At 40.2% G+C, this 17,963-nt stretch overlaps 1 protein-coding gene across 8 annotated transcripts; it reads left to right on the top strand.

Annotated features, from left to right (window-relative positions):
- Positions 1–13,011: 13,011 nt before the first annotated feature.
- LOC106609078 (uncharacterized) lies at positions 13,012–17,682 on the top strand. Of its 8 annotated transcripts, none has more exons than XR_006770622.1 (8): positions 13,094–13,124; positions 13,243–13,290; positions 14,295–14,651; positions 14,745–15,060; positions 15,197–15,537; positions 15,631–15,814; positions 16,060–16,184; positions 16,422–17,682. XR_006770622.1 is itself a non-coding variant. In XM_014207469.2 (7 exons), exons 4-7 carry the CDS (start codon positions 15,385–15,387, stop codon positions 16,572–16,574), a joined length of 615 nt encoding a protein of 204 aa, XP_014062944.2. In that variant the 5' UTR covers positions 14,208–14,429; positions 14,509–14,651; positions 14,745–15,060; positions 15,197–15,384; the 3' UTR covers positions 16,575–17,682. The 8 variants fall into 8 exon arrangements, 2 of the variants coding, with proteins under 2 accessions (XP_045577832.1, XP_014062944.2); XR_001329635.2 differs by having other exon boundaries at positions 13,101–13,124; positions 13,243–14,429; positions 14,509–14,651; XR_001329634.2 differs by lacking the exons at positions 13,094–13,124; positions 13,243–13,290 and having other exon boundaries at positions 14,219–14,429; positions 14,509–14,651; positions 14,745–14,881; positions 14,967–15,060.
- Positions 17,683–17,963: the final 281 nt, after the last annotated feature.

Raw genomic sequence — 17,963 nt, 5'->3', positions numbered from 1 at the left:
ATAGCCCACAAAGATCTCCGCCATGGCACAACCCAAGGGGGGGGCGCCAACCCGGACATGAAGATCACGTCAGTGACTCAACCCACTCAAGTGACGCACCCCTCCTAGGGATGGCATGGAAGAGCACCAGTAAGCCAGTGACTCAGCCCCTGTAATAGGGTTAGAGGCAGAGAATCCCAGTGGAGAGAGGGGAACCGGCCAGGCAGACAGAGCAAGGGCGGTTCGTTGCTTCAGTGCCTTTCCGTTCACCTCCACACTCCTGGGCCAGACTACACTCAATCATAGGACCTACTGAAGAGATTAAATCTGTCCTTTCTCAAGGTTATGGTGGAGATGGTATCTAGATGCCTGTAAGGGATAATTTGACCAAACGGTGTGGACCTCAAAAACCCCTCTATCCGGCTGAAGAAATTGCATTCACTACGGCCTTGTCCTGCACCACTTTTAGCGAGAGACCTGAGTCCGAGCCAGCAACCGCTGTAAAGCATCCGGTTGAAGTTATCAACTGCCTTTTCTCTCATGCCTTTTTTACTCAGGAGTGCAAAAGATGTCCACATAGAGTGAGCATGGAGAGAGATTAGTTCACAAAATGTTCCCATATTGATGGTATACTGGTTGGCAAATGAACAAGACATTGTAGGATTTGTGGTGGGGTTCAGGTGAGACAATGAAATTGGGACTTTGTCATGGGCCATCCACTTTCAACTGTGAAGCTATCTGAAGAAGAAACATTTTAGACTTGTCTAAAATTATTATTTGGGGTATCAGGTTGATTGAGGTTTATCCTGTTATGGCTAGGGGGCAGTATTTTCACGGCTGGATAAAAAACGTACCCGATTTAATCTGGTTACTACTCCTGCCCAGTAACTAGAATATGCATATAATTATTGGCTTTGGATAGAAAACACCCTAAAGTTTCTAAAACTGTTTGAATGGTGTCTGTGAGTATAACAGAACTCATATGGCAGGCCAAAACCTGAGAAGATTCCATGCAGGAAGTGGCCTGTCTGACAATTTCTTCCCCTTCTTGATTATCTCTATCCATTACAAAGGATCTCTGCTGTTACGTGACACTTCCTACGGCTCACATGGGCTCTCAGAAGGCGGCAAAAAGCTGAATCGTGGCTTTGAAGGCTCTGGCTGAAAAAAAGTAGCGCGTTTGGGTAGTGGCTGGTTACAGTACTGTGAGACTCAGGCGCGTGCCCGCGTCGACCGAATGCTTTGTTTTCTTTCCTCTGTTTACCTAAACGGAGATTCCCGGTCAGAATATTATCGCTTTTTTACGAGAAAAATGCCATAAAAATGGATTTTAAACAGCGGTTGACATGCTTCGAAGTACGGTAATGGAATATTTCGAATTTTTTTGTCACGAATTGCGCCATGCTCGTGACCCTGATTTACCATTTCGGATAGTGTCTTGAACGCACGAACAAAACGCCGCTATTTGGATATAACGATGGATTATTTTGGACCAAACCAACATTTGTTATTGAAGTAGCAGTCCTGTGAGTGCATTCTGACGAAGACAACAAAGGTAATCAAACTTTTGTAATAGTAAATCTGACTTTGGTCAGGGCTAAACTTGGTGGGTGTCTAAATGGCTAGCCGTGATGGCTGGGCTATCTACTGAGAATATTGCAAAATGTGCTTTCACCGAAAAGCTATTTTAAAATCGGACATATCGATTGCACAAAGGAGTTCTGTATCTATAATTCTTAAAATAATTGTTATGTTTCTTGTGAACGTTTATCGTGAGTAATTTAGTAAATTGTTAGTAAATTCCCCGGAGGTTTGCGGGGGGGTATGCTAGTTCTGAACGTCACATGCTAATGTAAAAAGCTGTTTTTTGATATAAATATGAACTTGATTGAACAAAACATGCATGTATTGTATAACATAATGTCCTAGGTGTGTCATCTGATGAAGATCATCAAAGGTTAGTGCTGCATTTAGCTGTCTTCTGGGTTGTTGTGACATTATATGCTAGCTTGAAAAATGGGTGTCTGATTATTTCTGGCTGGGTACTCTGCTGACATAATCTAATGTTTTGCTTTCGTTGTAAAGCCTTTTTGAAATCGGACAGTGTGGTTAGATAAAGGAGAGTCTTGTCTTTAAAATGCTGTAAAATAGTCATATGTTTGAGAAATTGAAGTAATAGCATTTCTAAGGTATTTGAAAATCGCGCCACGGGATTCAACTGGCTGTTATGTAGGTGGGACGAATTCGTCCCGCCTGCCCTAGAGAGGATAAGGTCAATTGTACAGACCAAGGCAATGTAAAAAAAAGTGAATGAGTTTACGTTACTCATTCAAGGGTTTTTATTTTATTTTTACTATTTTCTACATTGTAGAATAATAGTGAAGAAATAAAAACTATGAAATAACACATATGGAATCATGTAGTAACCAAAAAAGTGTTAAACAAATCAAAATCTATTTTATATTTAAGATTCTTCAAATAGCCACCCTTGTCCCGGCCCCATCTTATCATGGAGCATCAGAGGTTCCTTCGGTATCAGCCAACATTGTGATGGCATCACCAGGGACTAAGGTGGGTTCTGCTTCACCAGGGACTACGGTGGGCTCTGCTATTCCTATCATTTGTGTGGAGCGAGTTAGAGGAGCCCCTAGTGGGGTAAGGTTGGGCTGAGGGGTCCGGCTCAAAATGGACAGCATCCATCAACCATTATTATGGGAAGCTCCATGGTTAGATCGGTGGAAGTCCGCAATACCCATACACTTTGTTTTCCTGGAGCTAGGGTATTGGATGTATTAGAAGTCATGCCCATCATCAAGAAACAGATTCCTGCTCTGAAAACAGTTGTGTTGCATATTGGGTCTAATGATATTATGCATGTGAAATCTGTAAAGCTAAGAGACAATTTCTTACAACTCTAGGAGAATGCTCAGAAATTAGCAGGACATATAATTGTCTTGAGTGTTTTAGCCGTCTTTGGTCTCTTAACCTGTGGTTAATGCGTCTGACCAACAACTTCGGCATGTCCTTCGTTGACAGTTTTGACTCCTTCTGGAATATACCTGGCTACTTTGTGGAAGACGGAATTCACCTGGGTGAAAATGGCTCCAGGCTGTTGTCATCAAACATTGGAAAGGTTGTTGGTCAACTTGATATGAGGACAATATTAGCATTGCATGTAAGTCAGTTTTTACCATCTCCTCTTTGGTCACTGTGAGTTCCACATGTTGTATCTGAAAGTGGTGACATGCCTAATGGTGCTAAATGGAGAAATGTCATTTTTATTCGTACTTTGTTTTATTTTCATAATATGTATAATCCAATCGTTGAGTATCCTGTTGTTCTGACATCTCAAAGTAATGAAACTGTATGATTTTAAGCACAGAAAGGTTTGAAATGTTTACATCTTAGTATTCGTAGTTTATTACCTAAAATTGATAATGTCAAGATCTGGGCCTCTCAGGCAGACCCTGATATTTTTATTGTATTTGAGACCTGGTTAACTGATAAAACCCTGGACTCTGATGTTGCTATGGATGGTTCCAATGTGTTTAGGGCTGATAGGAAAGGAAAAAGGTGGTGGTGTTGCTATTTACACAAAGAATCTTCTTCTTTCTGTGTCTCTGTTAAAAGCTACTTCCAGTCCTAAACAATTTGAATTGTTGGCTTTAAGTCTTCAGTTGTGTTCAAACTCAAAAATAACAGTTATAGGAATCTATCGTCCACCTTCCGCCAAGAAGTGTGTACTAAACAAACTCACTGATTTAATTGGCATTTTTATTACCCCAGAGGTGTTGATCGCTGGAGATTTTAATCTTGCATAGGGAACGCAGGATACTGATTGTCAAAATTATTTTTGTACTAATCTAAATTTGACCTAGCCACTCATCCAAACTTAATGAACCCTACAAAACTGACTTTGATTGACCTCATATTTACAAATACTCCAGAGAAATATGCCGGGAGTGGGGTATTTGCTTTGGATATTAGTGACCAACGTCCCATTGCATGTGTCAGAGATATACGGATGCCTCGATCCAAACCTCGTATTATCACCAAGAGAAATTTTAAACATTTCAATGAACAGGCCTTTTTTGTGACCTTTATTTTGGTGACTTTGATTGTATTGCATCTACACCTGACCCAGGGTTGGCTCTGAACCACTCAAATGTTTTCAATTGTATTGTAGATAAACATGCTCCCTTTAAAAAATTTAGAATTAAAAAATCGGTCTTTCCCTTGGTTCAGTCCAGAGCTATCTGAAGTCATACACAAGGCTAAGAATGCTGAACTGGAATCAGTCCCCCCCACCACCCGTCAAAGTAATGTTATTCATTCTACTCAGAAATGCTAACCAGATCCTAGTTCAGCACACCTACTTCAAGCCAACAGGTGAATGTTGGGTCATGGGTGCTAAATGTCTTGATCAGTGGTTGAAAAAGAAGCCAATTGTCATAGTATGAGTAACCCTTCTAGTATGACAATTGGGTTATTTTTCAATCACTGTTCAAGACATTTAGCACCCAAGACCCAACATTCACCTGTTGGCTTGAAGTAGGTGTACTGAACTAAGATCTGTTTCTTGGCCCAAAGAAGTCTGTTCTTCTTATTGGTATCCTTTAGTAGTGGTTTCTTTGCAGCAATTCGACCATGGATTCGACATTCATTCCAAGATGGCATAGCAGTCAGACGTCCTTTGTCCCTGTCGTGTCCCGTGTGTATATATATATATATTTTCTTCGCATATCTTTTTATATATTTTTTTCTAAAAACTCAACTTCAAAACACTCTCCTGCAACCCGCCTCACCAATTGTTTAAAAAAAAGTATTATTCACCTCAAATCTGAAATCCACAACAGAAGCTAGCCAGAAGTTAGCCAGTTCACTGGCTAACATTAGTATTCAGCTAACCACGGTTGGCTATCCTTTAGCTCGAAAAGCTATCGCCAGTTAGTGTTTATTGGCTTATTTCACTGTAGAGCCTCTAGCCCTGCTCATTGTACCTTATCCAACCTTTCAGTTCCACCACCCACACATGCGATGACATCACCTGGTTTCAATGATGTTTCTCTCTCATATCATCACTCAAAGGTTTACCTCCACTGTATTCACATCCTACCATACCTTTGTCTGTACATTATACCTTGAAGCTATTTTATCGCCCCCAGAAACCTGCTCCTTTTACTCTCTGTTCCGGACTTCCTAGACAACCAATTCTCATAGCCTTTAGCCGTACCCTTATCCTACTCCTCCTCTGTTCCTCTGGCGATTGTAGAGGTGAATCCAGGCCCTGCAGTCCCTAGCTCCACTCCTATTCCCCAGGCGCTCTCTTTTGATGACTTCTGTAACCGTAATAGCCTTGGTTTCATGCATGTTAACATTAGAAGCCTCCTCGCTAAGTTTGTTTTATTCACTGCTTTTGCACACTCTGCCAACCCGGATGTCCTAGCCGTGTCTGAATCCTGGCTTAGGAAGACCACCAAAAAATCTGATATCTCCATCCCTAATAACAACATTTTCAGACAAGATAGAACGGCCAAAGGGGGCGGTGTTGCAATCTACTGCAGAGATAGCCTGCAGAGTTCTGTCCTACTATCCAGGTCTGTACCCAAACAATTTGAACTTCTACTTTTAAAAATCCACCTCTCTAAAAACAAGTCTCTCACCGTTGCCGTCTGCTATAGACCACCTTCTGCCCCCAGCTGTGCTCTGGACACCATATGTGAACTGATTGCCCTCCATCTATCTTCAGAGCTCGTGGTGCTAGGTGACCTAAACTGGGACATGCTTAACACCCCATCCATCCTACAATCTAAACTTGATGCCCTCAATCTCACACAAATTATCAATGAACCTACCAGGTACCTCCGTAAAAACGGGCACCCTTATAGATATCATCCTAACCAACTTGCCCTCTAAATACACCTCTGCTGTTTTCAACCAAGACCTCAGTGATCACTGCCTCATTGCCGCTGGGTCAGCGGTCAAACGACCTCCACTCATCACTGTCAAACGCTCCCTGAAACACTTCAGCGAGCAGGCCTTTATAATCAACCTGGCCCGGGTATCCTGGAAGGATATTGACCTTATCCCGTCAGTAGAGGATGCCTGGTTATTTTTTTTAAATGCCTTCCTCACCATCTTAAATAAGCATGCCCCATTCAAGAAATTTAGAACCAGGAACAGATATAGCCCTTGGTTGTCTCCAGACCTGACTGCCCTTAACCAACACAAAAACATCCTGTGGCGTTCTGCATTAGCATCGAATAGCCCCCGTGATATGCAACTTTTCAGGGAAGTTAAAAACCAATATACACTGGCAGTTAGAAAAGCCAAGGCTAGCTTTTTCAAGCACAAATTTGCTTCCTGCAACACAAACTCAAAAAATTCTGGGACACTGTAAAGTCAATGGAGAATAAGAGCACCTCCTCCCAGCTGCCCACTGCATTGAGGATAGGAAACTCTGTCACCACCGATAAATCCACTATAATTGAGAATTTCAATAAGCATTTTTCTACGGCTGGCCATGCTTTCCACCTGGCTACCCCTACCCCGGTCAACAGCACTGCACCCCCCACCGCAACTCGTCCAAGCATTCCCCATTTCTCCTTCTCCCAAATCCAGTCAGCTGATGTTCTGAAAGAGCTGCAAAATCTGGACCCCTACAAATCAGCCGGGCTAGACAATCTGGACCCTTTCTTTCAAAAATTATCTGCCAAAATTGTGGCAACCCCTATTACTAGCCTGTTCAACCTCTCTTTCGTGTCATCTGAGATTCCCAAAGATTGGAAAGCAGCTGCGGTCATCCCCCTCTTCAAAGGGGGGGGCACTCTTGACCCAAACTGCTCCAAACCTATATCTATCTTTCCCTGCCTTTCTAAGGTCTTCGAAAGCCAAGTCAACAAACAGATTACCGACCATTTCCAATCCCACCGCACCTTCTCCGCTATGCAATCTGGTTTCAGAGCTGGTCATGGGTGCACCTCAGCCACGCTCAAGGTCTTAAACGATATCTTAACCGCCATCGATAAGAAACAATACTGTGCAGCCGTATTCATTGACCTGGCCAAGGCTTTCGACTCTGTCAATCACCACATCCTCATCGGCAGACTCAATAGTCTTGGTTTCTGAAATGATTGCCTCGCATGCTTCACCAACTACTTCTCTGATAGAGTTCAGTGTGTCAAATCGGAGGGCCTGTTTTCCGGGCCCCTGGCAGTCTCTATGGGGTTGCCACACGGTTCAATTCTTGGGCCGACTCTCTTTTCTGTATACATCAATGATGTCGCTCTTGCTGCTGGTGAGTCTCTGATCCACCTCTACGCAGACGACACCATTTTGTATACTTCTGGCCCCTCTTTGGACACTGTGTTAACAACCCTCCAGGCGAGCTTCAATGCCATACAACTCTCCTTCCGTGGCCTCCAACTGCTCTTAAATATAAGTAAAACTAAATGCATGATCTTCAACCTATCGCTGCCTGCACCTGCCCGCCCGTCCAGCATCACTACTCTGGACGGTTCTGACTTAGAATTTGTGGACAACTACAAGTACCTAGGTGACTGGTTAGACTGTAAACTCTCCTTCCAGACTCACATCAAACATCTCCAATCTAAAGTTAAATCTAGAATTGGCTTCCTATTTCGCAACAAAGCATGCTTCACTCATGCTGCCAAACATACCCTCGTAAAACTGACCATCCTACCGATCCTCAACTTCGGCGATGTCATTTACAAAATAGCCTCCAATACCCTACTCAATAAATTGGATGCAGTCTATCACAGTGCCATCCGTTTTGTCACCAAAGCCCCATATACTACCCACCACGGCCACCTGTCTGCTCTCGTTGGCTGGCCCTCGCTTCATACTCGTCACCAAAGCCACTGGCTCCAGGTCATCTACTAGACCCTGCTAGGTAAAGTCCCCCCTTATCTCAGCTCGCTGGTCACCATAGCAGCACTTACCTGTAGCACGCACTCCAGCAGGTATATCTCACTGGTCACCCCCAAAGCCAATTCCTCCTTCGGCCGCCTCTCCTTCCAGTTCTCTGCTGCCAATGACTGGAACGAAATACAAAAATCTCTGAAACTGGAAACACTTATCTCCCTCACTAGCTTTAAGCACCAGCTGTCAGAGCAGCTCACAGATTACCTCACCTGTACATAGCCCATCTATAATTTAGCCCAAACAACTACCTCTTCCCCTACTGTATTTATTTATTTATTTTGCTCCTTTGCACCCCAATATTTCTATTTCTACTTTGCACTTTCTTCCACTACAAACCTACCATTCCAGTGATTTACTTGCTATATTGTATGTACTTCGCCACCATGGTCTTTTTTTGCCTTTACCTCCCTTATCTCACCTCATTTTCTCACGTTGTATATAGACTTATTTTTCTACTGTATTATTGACTGTATGTTTGTTTTACTCCATGTGTAACTCTGTGTTGTTGTATGTGTCAAACTGCTTTGCTTTATCTTGGCCAGGTCGCAATTGTAAATGAGAACTTGTTCTCAACTTGCCTACCTGGTTAAATAAAGGTGAAATACAAATGAAGGTCTGATTCACGCAGTCTCCTCTTAACAGTTGATGTTGAGATGTGTCGGTTACTTGAATTCTGTGAAGCATTTATTTGGGCTGCAATTTCTGAGGCTGGTAACGCTAATGAACTTATCCTCTGCAGCAGATGTAACTCTGGGTCTTCCTTTCCTGTGGTGGTCCTCATAAGAGCCAGTTTGATGGTTTTGTGACTGCACTTGAAGAAACTTTCACTTTTACCTTCTTGTCTTAAAGTAATTATGGACTGTTGTTTCTCTTTGCTTATTTGAGCTGTTCTTGCCAAAATATTGACTTATTTTTACCAAATAGGGCTATCTTCTGTATACCACCCCTACCTTGTCACAACACAACTGATTGGCTCAAACACAATAAGAAAGAAATAAATTCCACAAATTAACTTTTAACAAGGCACAAATGTTAATTGAAATGCATTCCAGGTGACTACCTCATGAAGCTGGTTGAGAGAATGCCAAGAGTGTGTAAAGCTGTCATCAAGGCAAAGGGTGGCTACTTTGAAGAATCTCAAATATAAAATATATTTTTTGGTTGCTACATGATTCCATATGTGTTATTTCATAGTTTTGACATCTTCACTATTATTCTGCAATGTCAAAAATAGTACAAATAAATAAAAACCCTTGAATGAGTAGGTGTGTCCACACTTTTGACTGGTACTGTGTATATATTATTATTTGTTTTATACCTACAGGGGTCCTAAATTTCTAAATCAAATAGCTAAATGATCCTTGGTACGACCATCTTAAAATAATTCCATATGTTAGCTTAGTGAAAACCCAGCCCTGGACCCTTAGACACTTAACTCAGAAAAACCTCAGCAGACATGTTTTGTGTGAACACAGCAATGCAAAACAGTAAATGAGCTAATGTGTACATGATAGGCCTATGTGATGGTAGAGGCGGACCAGTAGCCGGAAGGGTGCTGGTACAAGTCCCAGGCCTGGCAATAAAGTGGGAACTGAACTGTCAACCATAAGGGCTGCTGGTCTCTACCCCAGGTGCCATTTCCTGTCATTGTAGCCTACCCTAAGCAAGGCACTTAAACCCTGCAAACCCTGTTCTACCGCCGCTCTCTCTCTCTCTGTGTGTGTGTGTGTGGTCCACATTTCTGTTGAAATGGGGACTGTAAAGGATCTGTTTTCTTTCTATGCACTATGTTTACTGTACATCCATTTAATCATGACTTCTTTGTTTACATTGCGTGACTTCTCCTGCACAGCAATGCATGGTGGCCAACTTATCAAAAACAGTTCACACAAACCCACAGCGAAAGCCAGACAGAAGACGGGGACAGTCGGTGGGGTCGCTAGCACCCACAGGCACATGTCTGAGTGCTGGAAGGCACTATAGCTGCGCAATCTCCACATGGGGTTCATTCATCAGTCGAACATGCATCCAATCAATTCGGCTGAGTGGTATATTTCATTGTTAGACAATGTAATGGGCTGGTAGCCAAACAATGTTCAGTTCTGTCGTTTGATGTAGATAATATAACCTTGTGCTACATCAAGATTAAATTATGGTACAACCACTACACCTTTTACGCTTTGTTTTGACCACATGTGTACCAAAAGTACAGGTCCCCACCAGGGTTGTGCTCAATTCAGAATTTTGGAATTGACTCCCATTCAACTCATGAGTTCAAATTCAAATTGAATTGGCCACACCCTACACAATGTAGAATTTGAGTTTAAGTGACAGGAAGTAGAATTTTATTCAGTGCAATTCAAATAAATTCCACTGTCATAGAAATATGAGACTTTCATTGAATCAGATACCAAAGAATATATGACTTTTCTCTGGAAACAACCTTCACATACTCTTTGACCTTAGTGTTTAGAATAGCCATTTTATTTGTTTGGCTTCTTTTTTAAGGCTTTAAGATCAACTTGAGGGTTAAAGTAACCCAATTAGAAATTGATTTAATTTACTTTTTTTTTCAATGATCTACACAAAATACTCTGCCAAAGTGGAAGAAAAATTCAAACATTTGGAAAACATTCATGAAAAATGAAACACTAATATATCTTAATTAGATTATATGTTAGAATAACCTTTGGCAGCGATTACAGCAGTGAGTCTTTCTGGGTAAGTCTTTACGAGCTTTCCACACCTGGATTGTGCAACATTTTCCCATTATTATTTTCAAAATTCTTCAAGCTCTGTCAAATTGGTTGTTGATTATTGCTAGACACCCATTTTCAAGTCATGCCATAGATTTTCGAGCAGATTTAACCTCCCTGGGCAAGTCCCACCTAGTCAACAGCCAGTGGAATCGCGTGACGTGAAATACAAATACCTCATAAATGCTATAACTTTAATTTCTCAAACATATGACTATTTTACACCATTTTATAGATACACTTCTCCTGAATCGAACCACGTTGTCTGATTTCAAAAAGGCTTTACAGCGAAAGCAAAACATTAGATTATGTTAGGAGAGTCCATCGACAAAAACAACCACACAGCCATTTTCCTAGCAACTAGCATGCATCACAAATACCCAAAACACAGCTAAATGCAACACTAACCTTTGATGATCTTCATCAGATGACACTCCTAGGATATCATGTTACACAATACATGTATTTTTTGTTCGATAAAGTTCATATTTATATATAAAAACAGCATTTTACATCGGCGCGTGATGTTCAGAAAATATTTTCCATCAAATACTGCCGGTGAATCAGCGCCACAATTTACAAAAATACTTGTCATAAACATTGATACAAAATTAAACTGTCATTCAAAGAATTATAGATGAACATCTCCTTCATGCAAATGCTATGAAAGATTTCAAAAAATCTTCACGAGGAAAGCACTCTTTGCAATAATCTGAGTACTGAGCTCAGAAAAATACACTATACAGATAGCCGCCATCTTCGCGTCATCTAAAATCATACATTGCATTAGAAATATTCCCTTACCTTTGATCATCTTCATCAGAAGGCACTTCCAGGCATCCCAGGTCCACAACAAATGTTGTTTTGTTCGATAAAGTCCATAATTTATGTCCAAATAACTCCTTGTTGTTCGTGCGCGTAAGCGACGAAAAGTTAAAAAAAGTTGTATTTACGTTCGTTCAAACATGTCAAACGTTGTAAAACATCAATCTTTAGGGCCTTCAGAACGTGAAGATTCAATAATATTTCAACCGGACGGTTCCTGTGTCTTGAAAAAGGTTTTGGAACGGGAGGATCCTCCCTTGTGAACGCGCCCCAAGAAGTGATGTCACCCCCTGCCTCAACAACTTCCCCTCCTTGTCATTCGGGCTCTGTTCATCGTAGAAGCTTCAAACAACTTTGTAAAGACTGTCGACATCTAGTGGAAGCCGTAGGAAGTGCACAATTATTACTACGTCACCGTGTATTCAATAGGAAACGACTTGAGAGCCCATGCATCCAGATTTCCACTTCCTGGTACGATTTTTCTCAGGTTCTGCTTGCCATATGAGTTCTGTTATACTCACAGACACCATTCAAATGGTTTTAGAAACTTCAGAGTGTTTTCTATCCAAATCTACTAATAATATGCATATCCTAGCTTCTGAGTTTGAGTAGGAGGCAGTTTAATATGGGCACATATTTTTTCCGAAATTGTCAATACTGCCCCCTAGCCCCAACAGGATTTATTAAGTAAAAACTGTAAACTCAGGTACATTCACTGTCTTCTTGGTAAGCAACTCCAGCGTAGATTTGGCCTTGTGTTTCAGGCTATTGTCCTGCTGAAAGGTAAAATGATCTTCCAGTGTCTTGTGGAAAGCAAACTGAACCAGGTTTTCCTCTAGGATTTTGCCTATGCTTAGCTTCATTCTATATCTTTTATATCCTGAAAACCTCCCTAGTCCTTAACGATTACAAGCAACATGATGCAGCATGCGCTATGGTTGAAAATATGGAGAGTTGTACTTAGTAGTGTGTTGTATTGGATTTGCCCCAAACATAACACTTTGTAGTCAGGAAAAAATGTGAATTGCTTTGCCACATTTTTTGCAGTATTACTTTATTGCCTTGTTGCATACAGGATGCACGTTTTGGAATATTTGTTATTATGTACAGGCTTCCTTCTTTTCACTCTGTCAATTAGGTTAGTATTGGGGAGTAAACTCTGACTGTTTTAGTCACTATAACTTCACCATACACAAAGAGATATTCAATGTCTGCTTTTTTTTCATTTTTACCAATCTACAAATAGGTGCCTTTCTTTGCGAGGCATTGGAAAACCGCCCTGGTCTTTGTGTTTGAATCTGTGTTTGAAATTCACTGCTCGACTGAGGGACCTTGTAAGTGTGGGGTGTAAAAATCATGTTAAACACACAGCAAAAATTGGAGTGTTGAAATTTCAGGGTTAAACATTTCCGAGTTGATTTTTACTCCCAGAGTGTAATTTTAACACATTCTGATTTAAATGGTGTTCAGTGTTGGAGTTATTTGACAGATTTGATGCGGTCAGTGTTAACCCAACTCCGCAGAGATGTAATTAAGCTCCGCCCATGCATTTCACTTCTTCGGTTGGAGACAGAGGAGACAAGTCGGCGCCATTTTCTCCCTCCCATGCAGTACTACACGGTAAGTGCAATTAACTCAAACTTACTGAAACAATTATAAATTGATGCTGAGAATTTCAGTATGAACAATGAAACATCTACAGAGAATATATGCCTAACAAAACCGTGTTTGTTGCCAGGTCTGAGCAGCAAATTTGTCCTGGTGATTAGCTAGCTAGAAGTGTATGGTAAGCTAGCTAACAGTTTGTTACTTAAACCGTCTCCATCTTTATCAATGATGATTTAATAAAGGAAAAACAAAGCGTTATGTTTTTTTACTGTATAAAATCTTGTTTGAGGCTGGAGCTAACGTCTTTTTTCCCCCCTTCACTTTGAACATCAAAGGGGCCGCAAACAACATGTCCCAACATGCAGACGGTGTTTGACGTGTTGTCTGTGTGACCAGCGTACCACTGTATTTGGTGACCCATCAGATTCTATGACCTGCAGTGTTGGAAAAAGTACTCAGATCATTTACTTAAGTAAAAGTATATAAGTATTACCAGTTAATTGTACTGAAATTACTAAGTTAAAGCTAAAGTACAACATTTGCAGAAAATCGGGCTGTGAAAATTAGTACTTTTTCCAACAGTGCAGGTCACAGAATCTGATGGGTCACCAAAAATGGTGTAACACTGTCGACTTAGCTTTAATCTTTACCGTTCTTCCTTTAAATGTTTATTTACTTTGTCAAACTCCCTTGCATGTCTCAGTCAAAATGCTGGTCCAGCCAAATAGCAGAAATATGTGAAGCTGGATGAGGATGAAGGACGGTTTGACTTTATGCAATTCCATGAAAATGGTTAGCATGGCTTAGGAAAAAGGTTTTAAACCACACCCATGTTCTTTTAAAAGCTCATTGTGCAAGCTCCTTAATGTTGTCGATTCTGATTTCTTCACATGCCTTTATCAGACTCTTTTATATGGTAAATGGGGTTAAATTGCTAATCATTTTCAGTTCTGTAATGTGTGCTTCATAGTGTAAAGTATTAATATACACCAAAACAGTCAATAAAAAAAGGCAATCATCAATTTTTCAATTTGGACTTAAGTGAGGGAAAATGCTCTAGGTCTATTTAAGGATTATTCAGTGGTGGATGTATGTATTTAACATGAACAGTTATTGGCTGTGAGGCAAGAAACAGTGCTGACTTCAAAGGCACATTCAGTTTGACCTTACTATCTTTTCCAGTCATCGAGAGATTTTGCCTGCCACCTGATGCAAAAGTTATATACAAGGATGCAACAGGGACAGAAGTTGATGCAGAAATATTCAGCGACCTCGTTGGACAAGGCAATGTGGTGCTGACACTATTCTCAGATCAGGGTGAGATATCAAGGCAGGTATAATAAAGCACTTTACACCTTACATAATATAATTATTTGCATTTTTTCTATTCCTTTAGAATTCTCTGATTTCTCCTTGTCTTCTGCTTCTGAGACGTCTGACTCAAGCTTCAGCTCAAGTGCATCAACTATAATCCTAGATGATGTCCCTAGCAAGAGACACAGAATTGAGGATACACATGATGCTGTGTCTGCTGAACAGGTTTCTTAATGCTTTCACATTTTTTCACTCTGAGTCTCTAGAAAAGCTATTTATCACCATGTTTTGTATTGTAATGTTTTTGTTTTTTATTAGTTGATTGAAGCTGTGCTAAGAGGCAAGTCTGGGGGTGAAGAAGTACTACAGGAGTACCAAACAACAGAAACCCTAACAGATGCTGCAAGAAGAAAAATGGTTAACATCCTGGTGGCTCACATGATTGACAATCATGGGTATATTTGTTTCACATTGTTTTTATTTGTACCAGATAACTGCATGGCCATTGCATAAATGTACTAATTTAATATCTCCTCTCAGGCACCGCCCCACTAAAGCAATCAGAGAAGATTATGCGCGTGGGATAGTGATGTTGTTCCCTGCCCTCAAGGATCCATACTCCAAGAAGGGCTATGTAATAGGCATTATTATTGTTAACTCTTTCATGTCATGTGACACAAAACTGTGTTGATGAGATTGATATTTGAATTCCGTGAGATTTCTCATGAGCCTGGTATGACAACGCATTTATTTTATTTTTTTCATTTCAGGAACACTTCTATGATGCTGCAAGCAGCACAGGATACATTTCTTGGCTTCTGAAAACAGTCCAGAGGAAGATTCGTCGAGGACTGCACTGCCACCAAATAGCCCAATTGACTTTTCTCCAGGGGGCCCAAATTTCCAAAGGACTGTTAATGTTGAAAGGCAGCTTGATGGTGGTGCTTGCCAAGAGGCCATGTCTTTGCTCAACCATACCACAGACAATTCCCTGATTTTCCAGAAGATGAGAGAGACCTTTCAGCACAGTCAGAAGCTCGTTAATAATGACCCAGGCAGAAGTGTTGATATCCTCTCCAGCTTCCCAAGATTCCTGGATACAAAAGGATTGGTAAATTTGGGATGAGATGTTTAGAATGGCTTGAAATTTGAAAGTATTTCCTGAAGTAGTAGTAGTAGTAGTTTAATATCTTCTTTCTTAAAGGTGGACCAAGACTTCACTCTCCTATTTGATGGCGACACATCCTCCAGGCTTCTTCAGAAATGGGATTTGTTCTTCAAGCCAAATGTCATAAAAGAGGCTAAGCGGCTCACCTCAACACCAGAGTTGTGTCGCTTGGTGCAGTCAGCAGAAAGTCCCCCAGGAAGTGATCTTGATGAGCCAACAAGTGAGTTTTTTTATTTTATTTTTTTAATAAATTTGCTATAATTGCAGTTAAATTATAACTGCAATAATATTTCATTTGTTTATTCAGTGTATCTCTGAACGTTGATCTGATTTTTGGGATAAATGTGACTAATAGATGGATGACGGTTTAAAACGTTCTCATAATGCCTCCCGGTTCTCATTCAAACTTTAATAGTATTACATTTGAAGAGTTTTCAGTTAATTCTTGTGACTCTTTGTCCTCAGCCTACGACCAAGAAATGGCTTCCCTGTTGTTGCTGTTACATCTCCTTCCACCACCTCCAGGGGGACTGAAGTCTCCAAAAATTAGTGCATGTGATGCAGTTGAGAGACTTGTTGTCTTTCATAAGGTAATTATATTATTAACGTGATTATAATAATTTGTCACGTCACCTTCTTAGCCACATATGTAAATGAGGGTTGTTAAAAAGTGGATGGAATTGTAATTAAGTCTTCATTCCCATCTTGCACTAGCCAATGAAAAGCTGTTTGAATAATCACTTCTATAATGTAGTTTTCTCTGGCTGCACATTATTCTTGTCTAATTTTCAGTTGTCTAATTTTCAGTTTTCTGATCTCAACCCTAGTCATGCTGCAGTTTGGAGGAGCATCTCCGCAACCAGCAGGGTCGGCAGCCGTACCTCCTCGCTGTTGGGCGTCAGAAGAGCAAGATTGAGAGCTTCTACATCACAATGGATAAGCGTCTCATCCCATGCAAGGCAAAGCGCTTAATTCATTGAAGTATTTCCATGTTTGTAATAACTATTCATTTGATATCATGCATGATTTTCTTGAGGGTGTGGTTCAGTATGAGATCAAATTGCTTTTTGGATATCTCACGCAACACTTTATGTCAGAACAGGACTTGCTTTCCAGGATTTATTGTTTTGATTATGGATTTTTAGAACTAAAAAATCGTCCTACAAAGATTATTTTGGAGAGTGTTGGCAATGGCATTGGTTTGAATTCTATTCCGACATTGTGTCTTGTGAAAAACATCCCGCTGTTGTTTGGTGACATTATTCCTGCAGGAAACAAAAACTGGAATTTGTTACTGTTGTTACTTCAAATAATGAACATAGTTTTTTCACCTTCTCTCACTCTAGGTATGACAATATATTTAAAGAATTTGATTGTTGACCACCACAAACTATTTAAGCAATTGTATCCACATAGAAACTTGATACCTAAGCATCATTTTATGATCCATTACCCATCTTCTATAAGGAAAATTGGCCCCTTATTATATACGTGGTGTATGAGGTTTGAGGCCAAACACAAGCTGTTTAAAGATTGTTTTAAAAATGTCAAAAACATAACCAAATCGCTTGCTAAAAAGCATCAGATGGCCATTGCTTATCACTGGGAAACCTTCACCCTCAAACAAAATGAGTATGGGCCAATTACATTTTTTTCTCTTCAGAGATGAGAATGTCGTCAACAATGAAATGCTTGAAACGATCTTGTGAAAAGATGTTTTCTCAACGAGTTGGGTTAAAGTTGATGGTGTAGAGTATAAAGCTGGACTAGTTATTTGCAGTGCAATGGAAGAAGACATGCCAGTCTTTTGTCAAATAAGTGATGTACTTTTGGTTGAAGATCACTTTTTTTTTTACAAACAAGCTATTTACAGAGAATTTTGATGACCATCATCATGCATTCGGAGTATTACGAAGTGTGGAAAGATGTCTACTAAAAATGTCTGAGCTTAAATTTCATAAACCGTTTGATATTCAAAGCTCATACAATGTTTCAGATGAAAGTATGTACATTATACCTTCATTCACAATGTTTTAATTCAACTGACTGCAAGGGAGAAAAGGCACAAATAAATGTTTTTGACAATGATTGTTTATTTGATTAATTGTTATTAATATAAGTATATATTTAATTAAATAATATTGAATAAATTAACAATTCATTTTAACATTTTTTTCAGTGTAGATAATTGACACTTTAGGGAGTGAAATTAACACTACCCAAATAGTTAATAAAAATTAACTCGGAGCAGTTGTCTAATCCCTTAGTGTTACTTTAACTCTGTTTTGCGAGTTAAAGAAGGAACTCTGGCAGAGTGTTAAATGTTTAACTATTTTGAAAGTGTTAATTTAACTCTGGAGAGTGTGGAC

This window comes from Salmo salar, chromosome ssa07 (assembly GCF_905237065.1).
Source record: "Salmo salar chromosome ssa07, Ssal_v3.1, whole genome shotgun sequence".
NCBI lineage: Eukaryota > Metazoa > Chordata > Actinopteri > Salmoniformes > Salmonidae > Salmo > Salmo salar.
The sequence above is the reverse complement of the archived record's forward strand: the minus strand, read 5'-3'. Positions and strand labels throughout refer to the sequence as shown.